The following is a 17,647-nucleotide window of genomic DNA, read 5'->3' as shown; positions in this document are numbered from 1 at the left end:
CGAACCATGTAGAATATGTGTAAGTTTGTAGTATGTTGTACTTGCTGTGCGTAAAAGTGTGCATGATGCTCTACAAAATAAGAGCACGTGCTGATGTTCGGTGACTTTTTTTCCTCAATAGTGCAATTTTACCATGTCTTGTTCGTGTAATACATTATTCTATGTGTGTTAGTTTTCCATGTATCCACTGGAAATTACATTCAAGGATGAAGAGGGAGAAGCCACGGTGAGGCGCAAGGCTTTGGTGATGCGAGCTGATAATAAAGACGCTCCACATCACAGATGCAGGACGGAGGCAGAGCCTGATGATGATCAGTCCAAACACCACAGACATTCAACACATCCCCAGGATGACTGACTTTTGGTGTGAAGAGACTATTTTTCATGTGCAAACTCTGCCATAGGAGCACTGCCTGGATGTGTGAGACCTGTGAACCAAGAGAACTGTTTCTGGCAGAACCATGAATATGAAGGCACTCTGTAGCCACAGAAGGGACAAATGCCCTGTATGGGGGAAAAACACCTGTATAGTTTGCACTTTTACCCTGTTTTTTCACAATAAAAGGCAAATATTTACACATTTTGTTGTAAATATTTTTTATACTTTTCAAAGTTCATATTTAAAATTCAAATCTTGTATCCATGTGTAATTTCAGTTTTTCTCTGCTAAAACTAAAAAAAACAAATTCCGCTTTTGTGTTTTTCATCATTTTAAACTGTTATTACAGTATTAAAACAAGCAGTGACTTATAAAAGACTGCTATATTGAACGTTCAAAGTGTTCTGCAAAAATGGGCAAAAGGACTCAAAGCATATTTTCTGACCTTTTTATGGTCAAAATAAGAAAACAAGTCCAGGTGGACCATTTTAGGCTCATGAGTATAAAGGATTTTAATACAATGCACACATCCTCCTTTCTCATGCGTACATCCACACTTGGCGTACATTCACCTGTATCCACGAAGCTGCCCACAACAGTGAAGCTGGGCACTTACGAACTTCATTCAGAAACCGTTGGAAATATTTCCGATTGGACTAATAATGAAAGGACAGGGGGGCATGTCAGACCTGACACGGTCTGACACGAACTGGACCCAACGTATTATGTACAGACCTCAAGCAAGAGAGAGCAAATATGATTGCGTTATGACACGATAGTTTTTGCGTTATAACACAATATTTTTCCATTACAATGCAATAATTTTTATTTTTTGCATGTCCCTTCCTGGGCTGCATATTTTTCAACTGGTTCTGGAATAAATTTTCATTTTAAGACATGTCTTCCTTACATTTCACCTATTTTTCTTGCCTATTCAAATAAACGTCTAATTGAATCAAAGAAAATAATCGATTAAAAAAATAAATACAATTTTTTGACAGCTGCAGCTCTACATGTCACAAACACATCTTGGCAAATTTCACCTCAATCTTTGACATCAAGGTGAAAAAATATTAAAAGCTTGAATCTTCAGACTCTGAACAGATCATAGAGATGGACAGTTATCAAGCCACCTGTGCAACTTTCACTGTGTAGTCCTTACATTTACATATTTTCAGTTTGATACAACTTTTACCATAAATTCTGACTTAAAAAATTATCCTTTAAAACTGACATTGATGCAAGTTTGAGAAATTTCAACCTGAAATGACGTTTTCATCACATTGCTGCTTGATAATTAAACAAGCAACAGTTTGATTATAAAAATAGACAACTGGATGTCTGTCCATCCACAAGTATCTGAATACTGGAACATTTGAGTGTAGAACTGGATAATGTTGGATAAACACACCTGCATGTAACAAAGGCCAACAGAACGGAAATATAGAACAAACAACAACACTGGATTATTCTGTCAAGTAAAAATACCAAATATTGAACCTCAGTCTGTTTTTTGTTTGCTATTTAGTGCTGACTTTGATTATTTTTTCATTTTCTATCATCCCATAAAGACACAAACATCCATTGCTGACCAAAACCATGTACTGATATGAACTGTTTATCCCATATAGACCCAGTGCTACTTTTGTGTCAGTTCTCAAAAGAATTTTTCTCTCTGTTTAATCGTTCTTAAGTGGTTTAATCACCATTTATTATATTATTATCCTTTATATTTAGAAATTTTCACTGTAACTCATGTATTTTCCTATTTTTAACTCTGCAAATTTAATTTAGATGTTCATGAAATTCTGAGTCAACTGGCATTTTGGAAAATTTGTCACAATGTGCTTTGTGGGAAGCCGAGCTCCACACAGCTGCAGTAGCAAGAGGCAATGAAGTCGTTTCCGTGTTTGTTGCCGCTGCAGCCATAATGTCACTGTGTGGAACTCTGCTTCCCACAATGCACATCGTGACAAACTTCCAAAAATGCCAGAGTAACCTGCCGGCTCTGTTTATAAACACATGGATTGTTTATGGTGGAGTACACTTCGAAACTGTTCACCGTGAGGGAAGCAAATCATGTGAGTAATCACAGAAAGACTTACAGATTAGTGATACTTAGGATATGACTCAGATTTAACAGATCTGATGAAAAACTGGTGATGAAAGTCATATGTAGCTTTAAAAAACATTAAATACAGAAAAATTAATTCAGGAACTGCTACAAAAGTAGCACTAGATTTTTATGGGTTAAACTCAAAATAATCTAGGACAGTGTCAAGTTTTATTTATTTTTTACAGGGGGTGGTTGTTGGTCGATTAATCAGATATCAATTTTTCTTGTTGGAAACGATCATTACCATATTTAAATCACTATCAGTCAACCTCTAATTAATACATAATGACCATATTGCAAAATATATTCATGTTTATTTCCATAATGGTGATAACTGTCCACAATGTGTGGCTTAAAAACAACTGGTTGAAACAACAATGTTGGATTTTTTCATCCCTATTTCATAATATTTTCCATAATAATATTATCACTATTATTATATAATATCATAATAAATAATGATAAATCACTTCAGAAAAAAAAACATTTGAAAGTTGTGACAAAAATATGTGTGGGTCTTTAGTGTCTTTTTACAGCAGGATGTGAAAATAAGCCTGTCTTCAAGCTGTTGTAACCACAGACCCCCTCATTCCAACATGATGTGTACTCGACTTGTATTTTACAGTCATAGACAAGGGTCGTGTACAATATTTCAGTGGCTGGAACAAAAATGACATGAGCATTTTCACTATCACATGTACAGCAGAGGGTGAGGCTGATGTGTCATGGTGGACTCACCAGCGTGGGACTGCATGTGCTCCAGCAAGTTGTTGTAGAACTGGAACTGGATGCCACAAGCACCACAAGTGTAGGGTTCTACGACAAAAAAAAAACCAACACAATGACCACAAGAACTGAGTCTGTAAAGAACACAAAGGGGAAACAGCGCATCTGTGGATCTGCCCGTCAGGTTTCTGTGAGCTGATATGGTGTATTAAGGCTGTCACACCAGTTCAGTACCAGTTAAATAGAACAGACTTAAGTGAAAAACTCTGAGGAAATTTAATAGGTTTTGTCTTGTAAATTCATGTGATTATAGTCACAGATTTGCAATAATAAACTACATGAGCACTCAGAGCGCAGACCTCCACCAAGGTAGATCAGCCCTCCCCATCCCCCCCAAAATTTAATCATTTGTTCCTTGTGCCAGTATCAACATTTCCTGAAAATTTGATCAAAATCCTTCCATAACTTTTTGAGTTATCTTGCTAACAGAGAGACAGACAGACAACCAAACAAACCCCAATGAAAACATAACCTCTGCCGTCCTTGGCGGAGGAAATGAATAAAATTAGAGTAGAAATTATACTTGAATGATGATTTTCCCTTAGAGACACAATATTGTTGCTGTACAACACTGAAACAGTACAGTTAAATAGGGGTTTTTAATGTTATTGTAACAACACAACTGCATATACACACTAGTGTTTTAAAGGTCCTGTGTGACTGTGGTATAGGCATTAACAGGAATCTGCTCAGTTTCAGCACTGCGGCAGAAACATAAGACCCAATATAATATTATTATTATAAAGCTGGATAATAAAATGAGTATCATCATCACAATATAAGATGATATTGGAAACATTTTCATGATCACAGGTTGCTTTTTTATGTCTTTCAGGTCCCATTTACAAGCTGAACATTTAAGTGGACACCTGCTTAATATTTATGCATATTTTGTTATAGAAATACTTATTGGTTTAAGCATTGCACCACTGGTTTTCTGAAATGTTCTGCAACATCTGGCAAGTGTTCGTCATGATCTCATAATAACGAATAGTTTACAACAGATTTATTGATTTTACTTAATAGTGAACTATGGCATAATAGCAACCAACTAGTTTTTTTCAGTGTTCAATTTCAGTAGATTTGCTTGAAAATAATAATCAATAGATAATAATAACAGAATTATCTTTTTTGTCACTGTCACAGGAACAATTAAAATTAGTTTAGCAGCTGATTCTTAAAGTGCAAACAAAAGACTATATATTAAAACTATCACACCAAAATTATATGTAAAATATATTAAAAAAAATACTAAAATACCCAAAAGAACCAACTAGAAATATATACAACATATAAAGGATATACATAAGGTAAAAAAAAACCAAAAAACTAATCATACTGATCACTTTTTTTGTTTTTAAACAGAAACATGAGCAATTTATGTTTTGCACAGTTTTACACAGTACTAAACCCAAACTACTTAAAAATATAAACTTCAAAAAACCAACCTTCATTTTGTATTTTTCTCCACAGTACTCGTCTCTGCTCAATATCACTGAATCCAAAGCGACACTAAACATTCTAGATTTTTGTATGTCAGCCCTTTGACTAACTGTGCAGCTCTATTATTGACTGACATGATTTTTTTTTCCAGGGGAACATTTTTGTATTGCTCAGTCCAAGTCTTGTGTATTTGCACTTCCAATTGCAAACTGACACTGCATGCAAAAAAAAGCCAACTTGGAAGAATATTGTTTGGGTTTGAAAGTCTCTATTTTTGTAAAAGGAATGACCAAATATACAGGGTATTAGATCAATAAAAACATGTGCAACTCAAGGCAGCCTCCTCTGAAAATCAATAATATTAATTGGCAGCAGCACAGGAACAGAAAGTAGATCACATAGAGTAGTACCGTTCCAGAATAACAGTGAAACTTTACAAAAGTTGTCATTAACAGAGAAAATTGAGTCAAAAGTGATGAGTGTAAGATGTAGTATTGGGTTAAAATGTGAAATTCACTGAATTAATGAGAGAATACTGTGCACATTATCATACAGCAACTTTTCAGATCCCTTATAAGTGTAAGGATTCATAAATCTATAATATACAGTGTTTAACAAATTTATTAGAGAAAAGTTTTCCCATTTTCAACATGAATCCGGAATTTCAACCTAGATTCACCTTTTTTTCCCCAAATTTGAGTTGACTCACTGGTCTCTGAGAATCACACATTAATCAAGCACAACATTCACAAAAGCTCATTTTTCTGTTCAGGAAGACAAGAAAATTACTATAATTTGGCATAATAATGTACTTCACATTATTTTCAGATTTTTGTAAAACCACACATTTGAAAATTCATGGATAACGATAAAAAATATATTTCAGCATAATAAAAATAAAAATCACTTCAGGTAAAGAGCTTGTGCATACTGGTATATTAACTATTACAGAAACATAAGATATTATTTTAAATACCAATGCTGTTAATTTAGGGCGGCTGTTGCATAAACCTTATATTTGGTGGCGGTCTAATGCATTTGTTAAGCTCTGTACATGTGCATAAACCTATATATAAATGTATAACACATTATCATGTATCTTGATAACATTAGCCAATAAGCACTTTTGTCATGTTCTTCCCCAATAAAGGATGAAGGATTTAGCATATTTTATCTCTGTAGCAGATATTTTACAAAAACTGCACAAGGGCATTAAGTTATAAATGAGGTAAATTAAATGTATAAAAGTGTATGATCTCAATTCAAAATGAATATGAAATAAAAAAGCTGCATAGAAGGGCTACATATGTTCTGGATGAGGAAGGTGTGGTTGGACTTACTCTGAGTTGTAGAGAAGGAAGTGGCCACCAGAGGGCTTGGTGTTCCTGCAAACCAGAGGATGGAAACACAGTTCATGAGGACACACTGTGCTGCTCTTTTTCCCTTATTTATTCAATCAGCATGTTTAATGGGGGTGAGTGTGTTTTTTGTGTAACCAAACATCAATTTAAAAAAAAAAAGAAAAAAGAAAAAAAAAAAAACAGACCAGCACCAGGGAAATAATTCCATGCACTCACTAATGTGCAAGTGCTGAAAACATGATTGAAAAACATCAGCCCTTTATGTCCACATCATCACATACACTGTGGAATCATCTCAGAGGACGGGGTTTTAAATGCCTTTAAATGCATACAGTGTCAAGTCCACATCATCTTTTTACATCAGCTGCATTAAACCATGCTTTTGGGGGGCAGGACTGCACCTCAAAAAGGCAGGGAGGGGGTGGAAGTAGGGGCTCCATCATAATGACATTTTTGTAAATGATTGTCACCTAAATAATTACCTCCGCCAAGGAGGTTATGTTTTTGCCAGGGTTTGTTTGTCTCTTTGTTTGTCTGTCCGTTAGTGTGCAACATAACTCAAAAAGTTATGGACAGATTTGGATGAAATTTTCAGGGTTTGTTGGAAATGGGATAAGGAAGAAATGATTAAATTTTGGTGGTGATCGGGGGTGGGGGGGGGGCCCACGGGGGGGGGCCACTGATTGTTAGTGTGCAACATAACTCAAAAAGTTATGGACAGATTTGGATGAAATTTTCAGGGTTTGTTGGAAATGGGATAAGGAAGAAATGATTAAATTTTGGTGGTGATCGGGGGTGGGGGGGCCCACTGATCGTTAGTGTGCAACATAACTCAAAAAGTTATGGACAGATTTGGATGAAATTTTCAGGGTTTGTTGGAAATGGGATAAGGAAGAAATGATTAAATTTTGGTGGTGATCGGGGGTGGGGGGGCCCACGGGGGGGCCCACTGATCAGCCTTGGCGGAGGTCTGCGCTCTCCGAGTGCTTCTAGTTGCAATTAGCGATTTATCTTTCCATTCAGTCCATGCCATGAATATAGTATAAGCCACTGAGTTGTTGATTTATATAAATACAGTGATGAAGAACAGGCCAAAGTACAACCCCTCTTAAAACTCTAAATGACTTTACTTCAACCAGAAAGACTTCAATCAATAAAAATATTTGACTTTTGCAAAGATCAAAGATTACTACCACACTTCTCAGTTGTGTTTACACATTAAAATAAAAGCACATTAAAAACAAAACATTATAATGCAAATGGAACATAATGGTCAATTATTTTTACTGTTCATTATATAATAAAAGTCATAACATAACAAATGAAACTTGAAGTTCTGCGACTGATGAGTGAATGAAGTTTCTCTGGTGAAGTAATAAAAGTAACTGTTTAGAGTTTTAAGATGGTGGTGCACAGCAGTGCAGTGGTTTCTCTAGCTCTTGGTTGTAGCATTAAAGTTTGCAATACTAAACAGCAACAAAGTACAGTTCGGCAGAGCTAAGGGAGCTAAACACTGGTCTCCATGCCCAGCTTCCACCAGAGTTCAAAGAAATACTCGGGAAGCTGAAGATTTTAAGAACAACGGAGAGAAGCGGAGGATCGAGGTGGCTTGAAGCTAAGAGGAAGCGTTGCTCCCGTAAGCAGAAGAGGGGGAAGAGAGCCGGTCTGCTAGCCAGGCTATGAGCTAATGCTACCAGCTATTCCATCACTCTTTATCCAACGTGCGGGCTTTGGATAATAAAATGGAGCTATTACAGTTGAGGCTGAGCCAGAGGGAGATGCAGAACTGCAGCATCTTTGTCCTGATGGAGATGAGGCAGAACAAGCATGCCGGACTCTGTCTTTGAGCTCAACGGTCCTTTACTTTTCCACTCTGACAGAGGCCGGCAGCTCTCTGGTAAAACCAGAGGAGGAGGACTCTACATCTGCATCAACAAAGGTTGGTGCAAGAACTGTTTGGTGGTGGACAGACACTGTCTGAGGCTGTGGAACATTTAATAGTGAAATGCCATCCTCACTATCTGCCACAGGAGTTCACAGCAGTGTTTATCGTGGCTGTTTATGTCCCCCCACAAACTACCGCTAACAATGCTATGAGAGAGCTGCATGATAGCATCGGCTTGCTTCAAAATAAACACCCACAAGCGTTGTATGTGGTGACGGGGGACTTTAACCACGTGAACCTGCAAGACACTCTCCCCATGTTCCACCGGCATATCAATATCAACATTCGGGGTGAAAGCACTTTGTCCTAAGTGTTTACTAACAGACAAGGTGCATAGAGAGCCTTGCCATTCCATCTCGGTGCCTCAGACTCACATCTCCATCCTGCTGGCTCCTGCTTACTGTACAGTGTCTAGGAGCAGGAGCACAGTTACAAAGACCATCTCCTCATGGCCTGAAGGTGCTGTGTCCATGCTCCAGGACTGTTTTGAGACCACAGACTGGCAGGTATTCAGGGATGCTGCAACATGTGGGAGTAGTGTAGAATACACACCATCTGTCCTGGACTCCATAAGGAAATTCATGGACGATGTGACCACCTCTAAGACCATAACCATCTGACCCAACCAGAAACCCTGGTTAAATACAGAGGTGTGCTCCCTACTCAAAACCCGGGATGCAGCATTTAGAGATGGAGATGCAGCAGCACCCAATGCAGCTAGAAGCAACTTGTCGGTGGGCATAAAGAGAACAAAGTTCACGTATGCTCTTAAGATCCAGGGACACTGTAACTCAAATTATCCACAGAGCATGTGGATAGGCACCAGGTGCATCACAGACTACATGAGGAGTGATGCACAGTGCCTTGAGGACCCAACACTCCCAGACATCCTGAAAGCCTTCTGTGCTCGCTTTGACGTGGCCTATACCACCAACCTCTCCCTGTTCAGCTCCTGCAGTCTTCAACATCACTACAGCAGAGGTGATGAGAAAACTGCAGAGGGTCAATCCCCAGAAGGCTTTGGGCCAGGCAGAGTTCTGAAGGACTGTGCACACCAGCTGTCTGGGGTTCTGATGGACATACTCAACATCTTGCTGTCCCAGGCCAAAGTCCCATCATGCCTGAGGTCATCCACCATCATCCCTGTGCCGAAGTCCTCTGCAGCACCATCTTTCAATCAGTACTGCCCTGTTGCACTCACTCCTGTCACCATGAAGTGCTTCAAGAGGCTGGTGATAAGGCACCTGAGGAAGATGATCAATGTGGCTGAGGACTCTCACCAGTACGTATATGGGCAGAACCAGTAGTCATCCCACAGAAACTGGTGTCCAAGATGGCAACATTAGGAGCTTCTTCATCTATGTGCAACTGGGTCCTGGACTTCATGGCCTGCCGGCCACAAAGCGTCAGGATCAACAACAATAGATCCTCCACCACCATCATCATCCTAACCCCCCCACCCCATCCCCCAGAGTTGTGAGCTCAGTCAACTACTGTACACACTGATGACTCGTGACTGTAGAGCTCACCACAAAAACAATGTGGTGGTGAAGTTCGCAGATGATACAGTGGTGGTTGGACTGCTGCTCATGCTGCTGCTATATGCACCACCACTTCAACTGTTACTGTTGCTGCATACTGTGAAATTTTGTACATATGAAGAATTTATTAGGGACCGAGCCGAAAGGTAAGGCCTGCAAGCAAGGCCCTATTGTTTTTCGTTCGTTTTTATATTATTTTTCCGTGACGCTTTGAACTGGATTTTGCCCCCCTAAACATGCTCAAAAACTCACCAAATTTGGCACACGTCAGGTCTGGCGAAAAATTTGATAAAATGTAAAAATTAACCCCATAGGTGCCAAAATGAGCTCTCTAGTGCCCCCTAGATACACAAAATCGGCCCTAGTGCCCAGTAGGAATGTCATAGAAACATGAAACCAATGCCAAAATTTTCGTCTCATCGAGCCCGACAAATCACGCGCTGACACTCATGACCTAACTCCAACAGGAAGTTCAGAATGTGCCCTTCAAAATAAAATGCTCAAATTGCTAACTTCTAGTAGGAATGTCGTAGACATACGAAACCAACGCCAAAACTTTCGTTTAATCGAGCCCAACAAATCACGTGCTGACACCTATGAGCTAGCTCCAACAGGAAGTTCGCAATATGCCTTTCAAAATAAAATTTTTAAAACTAACTCCGATGACACCGTTTGTCGTATTGACTTCTAAATAGCACCAAAAGATAGAGTGGACCCTCCTCAAAAAAGCGATCTCGTACTTTTTCCAGAACTGTCTTAGTTTTGTTTTTAGAAGCCCGCAAAGTTGCCCTGTTTGGAACTCATTTTTTACTTTGGAGTTTTTCCCCACATGTGACATATCTACGTGTTCACGGGACTCAGCACAACGCTCACATGCAAAAAATTTTGAGATAGCATGTACGGTTATTGATTTATAACAATTTGTTTATTTTCATACTTTTTCCACTTTAGACTGCCACTTGACCCCCTTAACATGCTCCAAAACTCACCAAATTTGCCATGTATGTCATGGCTGGTGAACACTTTCATACAATGTCAAATTTAACCCCTTGGGTGCCAAAATGGACTCTGTAGCGCCACCTGTGTACTAAAAAACCAACAAAATCTGCCCTAGTGGCCAGTAGGAATGTCACAAACATGAAACAAATGCTAAAATGTTGGTCTGATTGAGCCCCACAAATCTTACACTGACACTCATGAGCTAACTCCAACAGGAAGTTGGCAATCTGCCTTTTAAAGTTACTCTACGTTTCTGCAATTACTGCTTATTCATTTCAGACTTTTGACAAAAAACGTATACCTCATTAAATTCCCACAAGTCTGCAGAATCCATAAGTGAAATAATTTTTCAGATACGACCTATGGTTATGGAATAATGGCAATTTTTTGAAGAGTATGTTTAGTTTCACTTTTAACAATGACAAAATCCGTATATAAGGCTTACCAGTGCAGAGCTGTGTATGACTGACAGTAGACCAGTGGATAGAGCAGTGGTCTACTGCATGGGTGGCATGAGTTCAAATCCCAGGCAGGCCAGTGACTTTTTTTTTTTTCCTCCTCACATTTTAAAACAGGTTTTGCAGCATTATATTGTGGATATTGGACATTTTGCACACATTACAAAGTACACGGACTACATTTTTTCAAAATAAAAATCCCTATTAAAAATAATACATAATGTCTATTACATAACTTCTTTTCATTTTTATGACCAAACACTCAACTGTTTGTACAATGTTTCTTCATTCAAAAGTACTCTTTCTCACAGACACACATGCTCACACAATACGGTTTTTCCAAAATAAAAGCCTTAAATGGGATAAATCATCACTTTATTCTCAGTTATTCATACAATTTCAATTCATTTTTCAAACTGATTCTTTCTCTCACATCCAAAACAAATGCACATACACACAGTAGGGTTTCCAAAATAAAAGTCTGATTTAAAGGTGATGGTGGTTTCAGCAGAGGGTCGCTGGTGTTCTGTACAGATGTAAGGAGGACGGACACTAAAGGGTGGGAACTGGTATCAGGACGGAGAGGTGTGAGTGGAGCTGAGGTGTCGACGGTCACGAGAGGCGGATCGCGTGGGAGGCAGAACGCCCGGTGCGATGTCCCACCCAATGCTGCTTGCAGCTTTAATTTTATATAATTTTTTTTAAAAAATCTTTTTTTGCATATTTTTTATGGTAGCTTTATTCTACCCTACTTATTGTTTACATATTCTATTTTATTCTTTATCTTTCCTATGCTACAAACTGAAACCTGGGTAACAATATTTCATTCCATCATGTACCATTGACCACATGACAATTAAGTCATGAGATTGACATGTACACTTTATATTCTGATAGTTGCATTCTTTATACCACTTATTTATTCTTATTCTATTTTTACCTCTTTTTTTGAAATGCACATTTATCAAGGTGAGTGAAACAGTATCTCAATACTCTGTTTTGCTCATCTAGAGAATTGACAATAGAGAGCCTTTGGTTTTGCTGTAGAATGATGAATGAATCAAAGATTCAGATGAAATTCCATTGAAAATGACCCACCTATGGAAGCTTGGTTTAGTAATACAAAAACTACAATTTCATAAAACCTATAAAACATGAGTAAAAAATTTAAACAGCATGATGTGAACAATCCTACATCAGCATCAAGGTGTGAAGGCTCTGGATAATATTGAAATAGAAGAACGTTGAGACATTTTCACCTATTAAATACTGAATTTTTAAAAATTTATCAAACCCTCCATTGCTTAACTGTTGATAAAAAGAAAAAGAACAGATGGCTGTAACTTATCAGGTGGATGTAACAAAAACACCTGCTAATTTCTGAAAGAAACAGAGTGTCAATTAAGGCTCAGGTTTACTGTGTGGTTAACTGACAGGTCGCCTACAGAAATATACAGTGTAAATAATTGTATAGTCATAGTGCTGTTTTGGAGTGTTGTGTATCTTGTTGTTTTTTTCACCGCCTTTTTTATGTAGTTTTGTGGTTTGTATAGTTCATTTATAGTTGTATTTTAGCTGTAAAATTGTATATATATGCGTGTGTGTGTGTGTGTGTGTGTGTGTGTGTATAGACAGAGCTAGCCAGGGCAGAAAGAAATGCACTATCTGTAAAAGAAGCAGATATGGATGATTTCCTCAGTGACATGAGGGGCACAGGCTAAAATGACTAGAAATAACTGAAAATAAGAAGTTGTTACATGGACACAGAATGATCAAGACCAGGGGTCACTAACCTTTTCTCTTCTGTGAGTCACTTTTACATACTGAAGTTGCCGGAGGGCGATTAATTTAGCAACATTTATTTACATACCTAATTTTCATACATACGTGTATTTTGTATAATATGTTTGCAACATTGTGTTCTTCATTTATTACCTCCGCCAAGGAGGTTATGTTTTTGCCAGGGTTTGTTTGTCTGTCTGTCTGTCTGTCCGTTAGTGTGCAACATAACTCAAAAAGTTATGGACAGATTTGGATGAAATTTTCAGGGTTTGTTGGAAATGGGATAAGGAAGAAATTATTAAATTTTGGTGGTGATCGGGGGTGGGAGGGCCCACAGGGGGGGGGGTGCAGACCAGAAAATTTCATCAAAATCTGTCCATAACTTTTTGAGTTATGTTGCACACTAACGGACAGACAAACAGACAGACAAACAAACCCTGGCAAAAACATAACCTCCTTGGCGTGGGGGGGCCCACGGGGGGGGGCCACTGATCAGCCTTGGTGGAGGTCTGCGCTCTCCGAGTGCTTCTAATTATTTTATTCATTTATATTTCTTTGTTTTAACATTCACAATACTTAGAAAGTGTTAATATGAAACTATTATTTTACTTTTATTAAGAAAATCAAAAGTGGAAAAAACAGATACACGCATTTGCATGCTGTATTCCTTAATATTTTAATACAATGTCAAATATTATGAAATGGAACAATCCTGCATATTTTTATAGAATTATTAAAAACAAATAATACATACCTGTATGTGCATTTTTAATACTTCAAAATTGTGAAACGATTTCATCTTTTCTAAATTCACATATGCTGTCAAAACATATCAATTAAAAACAGTACAACTTTGTGCACATAAATCCACCATCCCCCTGTCACTTCTACAGTCCTTACACTGGAGTAAAACGCAGAGGCACCTGTTCCGGTCCGACTTCAGCTGTCTGAGCGCATGTGCACATAGCGCACATATGTTTGCGCTTGTCCAGAATGTGAACCACTTCACTGATGCCTCTGTTGAAGCGCTGGCCTTGATCAGTTCAGTGAACATGGACTGTTGTTTTTGGACTTTAGTTTTCAGCTCTTTTACCTTCTCTTTACAGAGGCTGATTCCCACCGGAGAATCTCCAGATAAGTTGCTGTGAACTTTGGTGAAATTCCACTCCACGTTGCATCTTTTACCGACTGCCTGGCTCCGTCCACAGATCAGACACACACACTTGTCTTTCACATTAGTCAAACAGAAGTCCGTGTCTCATTGTTGGTGAAAATAATTCCCTGATTGTACTTGGGCCACATCGTTGCAGGGCTAAACCCACTACCTGCCTGGTATCTAGCTCATCCTGCTCCTCCTGGGCCCCGCCCCTCTCCAATGACAGACAGCAAACCAGTGCTAAAATATGATTGACAGCTAGATGACCATTTCATCTCGGGAGGGGGACAGGACACTTGTAATTTTGATTGGGTGTAAATTTAGACCTGTTCAACCAAATAACAAATCAACTTTGTGTTCTTATATTACTGACCCTTGGCAGCTACCGGTAGATCGAGAGCAACGTGTTGGAGACATCTGGACTAGTTCTATTTTTAGAACAGGCCTGCAGGCGACTCATGTGGTCCTTGCGGGTGACCTGGTGCCCGCAGGCACCAGGTTGGTGACCCCTGATCTAGACAAACATGTTTGAACACATGTAAAATAGTTTAAAGTTTATTTTTGTAATCTCTGTAAAGTTTTGTTACGCACATTCAGCTTTTTTTAATAATAAATATGCCAAAAAATTCAAGTCCAGCTACATGTAAACGTACTCTAAATGAGGTCCAGTCAGCCCTCAAGTAGTAGAAAACATTATAGAAATCGTGACAAAATGCAACATTGTTGTTTTAATCAGTTGTTTTTAAGCAACACACTGTAGACTGTTATCACCAGTATGGAAAAATAAATCAAAATATTTGCAATAAGGTCATTAGGCCTATATATTACTTGGAGGTTGACTGATAGTGATTAAAATATGGTAATGATTGTTTCCAACAAGAAAAGTTGATATCTGTAACAAAAAATACATTAAAAAAAAATGTGTGTGTGTATATATATATATATATATATATATATATACACACAGGGTGGGGAAGCAAAATTTACAATATTTTGAGGCAGGGATTGAAAGACAGTGTATGACCAATTAGTTTATTGAAAGTCATGAGAATTTATTTGCCACAAGAAAATTTACATAATAGAAAATGTTTTTATTCTATGTGTCCTCCTTCTTTCTCAATAACTGCCTTCACACGCTTCCTGAAACTTGCGCAAGTGTTCCTCAAATATTTGGGTGACAACTTCTCCCATTCTTCTTTAATAGTATCTTCCAGATTTTCTCGTAATAGTTTTGCTCATAGTCATTCTCTTCTTTACATTATAAACAGTCTTTATGGACACTCCAACTATTTTTGAAATCTCCTTTGGTGTGACGAGTGCATTTGGCAAATCACACACTCTTTGACGTTTGCTTTCCTGATTACTCATATGGACAAAAGTTTCTGAAAAGGTATGGATAATAGTGTTAGGTATGATTATGACATCAATATATGTTTGGTTTCAAAACAATTGACGTAGTGCCTGCAGAGAAAAAAAACAACTAAATGTTCATTGTAAATTTTGCTTCCCTACCCTGTATATATCTGAACAAGTCCTAGATTATTTTGAATAAATTAAGACCCAGTGTTACTTCTGTAGCAGCTCCCAAATTAATATTTCTGTTTAACCTTTCTTAAGTGATTTATCACCATTTAATGTAGTATCCTCTGTATTTTGCATTTTTCAGTGAAAATGTATTTTCCTATATTTAATTCACTGATCATGTAGACATTAATAAAAACTCAGGAGTAAATTTAAATAGGTTATTATACCAACACAGAGAAAACTAAAGAAAAAGTGACTTTCAGCAAAACTATCATTAACTTGAGATAAACCATGTGTCTCTATCCTCTGTCATTGGTCCAACTCCATGGGTTTTACTGGTGAATCAATGTTGTTGAAGAGGACAGTGTTTCCACGTTCACTACAGAGCCTCTGAACGTCCAAATGGGTCATATCTGATGACCATGAAAAGATGACAAACTGTATTTTACTCCATTTATTTACATGAATTGATAGGTTTAGTTGTTCAGAAGTTATTACACATTTTAGATCAGTGGATGCTTTTGGTTTTTTGAGGGTTGACAGAAACTGGGTAATTAGCAAAAAGAACATATTAGTCCAAGTAGAAACTAGATACATTGATCATTCAATAACTTATTAAGCAGCACTAAACAACAACATAACTGTAAAACTGTAGATGATTATAAGCTTGATTTTTTATTTTTCCCCTAAATGTCAGTTGTTCCAGGTTAGAACCTAATGTTAGTCACTGATTATTACTGGAGACAGAACTACAGAACAGAGAACAGAGAACATCTGCTGATAGTCTGTAAAATGTCCCATCAGTGCTGATCATCTCCAGTAATAACTGCGACAGACCTACTTGGAAGACAAACTTTGGCGAAGTTGGAAGGTGAGATTTTCAGCCAGTGTAATAATACACTTGTGGCACCAGTTTGTGTATGTACACAAACACCACTAATAGTGGAGGAAGATCCCAAAGAAGAACCACAACCTTCAACATTTCCATTAAGGCTGTCTGAAGCATGTGCAGCTTTCACTTGTGGAAGTCACAGGGGTCTTTGTGACACTGTATTACACAGAAACAGAGGAACAGGGTATGTAAAAAGAAAAGAAAAAAAAAAAAAAAACAGACTGTGTAATATTCCAGTGGGCATAAAAGCGATGCACATAGCGCATTTGGAGAGCCTCCCCGGGAAAATTTTGAAAAAAACTGACTTTATATTTTGACATGGAAAATAAGTTTAGAACTTGAATCAATAAATTTTCTTTTCTGTCATTTTTGGATCAGGTGAACCTCATTTCTTGCTTTGTGAATGTAATTTTTTTTCTTTGTGTGCTTGACTTTTGGTGATGGTTTCCATGAACAACTACCTGTACTTGCCTGACTTTTCTCACTCAAATCTTCTCTGCATTAGCTTGTCTAAACCCCCTGTTGGTGGCACATTGCTGCTACTATCTGCACCCTTATACTATCACCTGTATTAGTTTCTACTATCATCTTACCTGTATGTATCCATCAAATGTATATCACCTTTATTCTTAATGAAATGTTGCATGTGCCAAATTTGAATTATCTAGACAAACGCAACCACTAAACACAACTTATCTTCATATGACAAAAGATCAATAATAAATTTAAGATATAATATAATCATATTTCAAAGCCAATCAGAACTCCCCTTTCAAAAGATAAAAATTATGTGGTAATGACTGACCAATGACGTCGTGTGTTAGTGGACTCGGTATAGAACGGGAAGTTGAATTGCTGCTTGTTACTTGATGATTCGCTTAATTTTTGTGAAAAATAGATGAATATAGCCAAAATTAGGCAGTGACAAGGTAAGAGAACCATATATTGATAATTAACATGGCTTTGAGCAGCAATGCACCATTTTTTTGGCTGTGCTTTTCGAAAATTAACCGCGCAAATCTCGGATGCACAGCTCGCTGCCTAATACAGTGCTTTGTGAGTTACTGTTGTAAAGTTAAGACAGTGAATCTGATGTTCATTCAACAACAACAATAATAATACAGGAGCTCTTACACTTGAGTTTTATATAGTAACAGCTGATGCAAGGTAGGTCACACAAACCTCTTTACTTGCTGCTCCTTCTCCATCTCAATTTTCAGACCCGGAAATAAGCAGTAGCAGAAATACTCTTTCTATCTATACAA

General features: G+C 37.8%; 1 protein-coding gene across 1 annotated transcript in view; it reads right to left on the bottom strand.

Moving 5' to 3' along the window:
* The window catches only part of znf618 (zinc finger protein 618), a 98,881-nt gene that overhangs the window by 11,919 nt on the left and 69,315 nt on the right, over positions 1–17,647 (bottom strand). Inside the window, 2 exon segments of the mRNA XM_030150054.1 lie at positions 3,234–3,311; positions 6,065–6,109. Of these exon segments, the coding sequence (XP_030005914.1) occupies positions 3,234–3,311; positions 6,065–6,109 (123 nt within the window).

The sequence above is a fragment of the Sphaeramia orbicularis genome, chromosome 12, assembly GCF_902148855.1.
Source record: "Sphaeramia orbicularis chromosome 12, fSphaOr1.1, whole genome shotgun sequence".
In the NCBI taxonomy this organism is placed as follows: domain Eukaryota; kingdom Metazoa; phylum Chordata; class Actinopteri; order Kurtiformes; family Apogonidae; genus Sphaeramia; species Sphaeramia orbicularis.
Note: the sequence above shows the minus strand (reverse complement) of the source record. Positions and strands in the feature narration are given on the sequence as shown.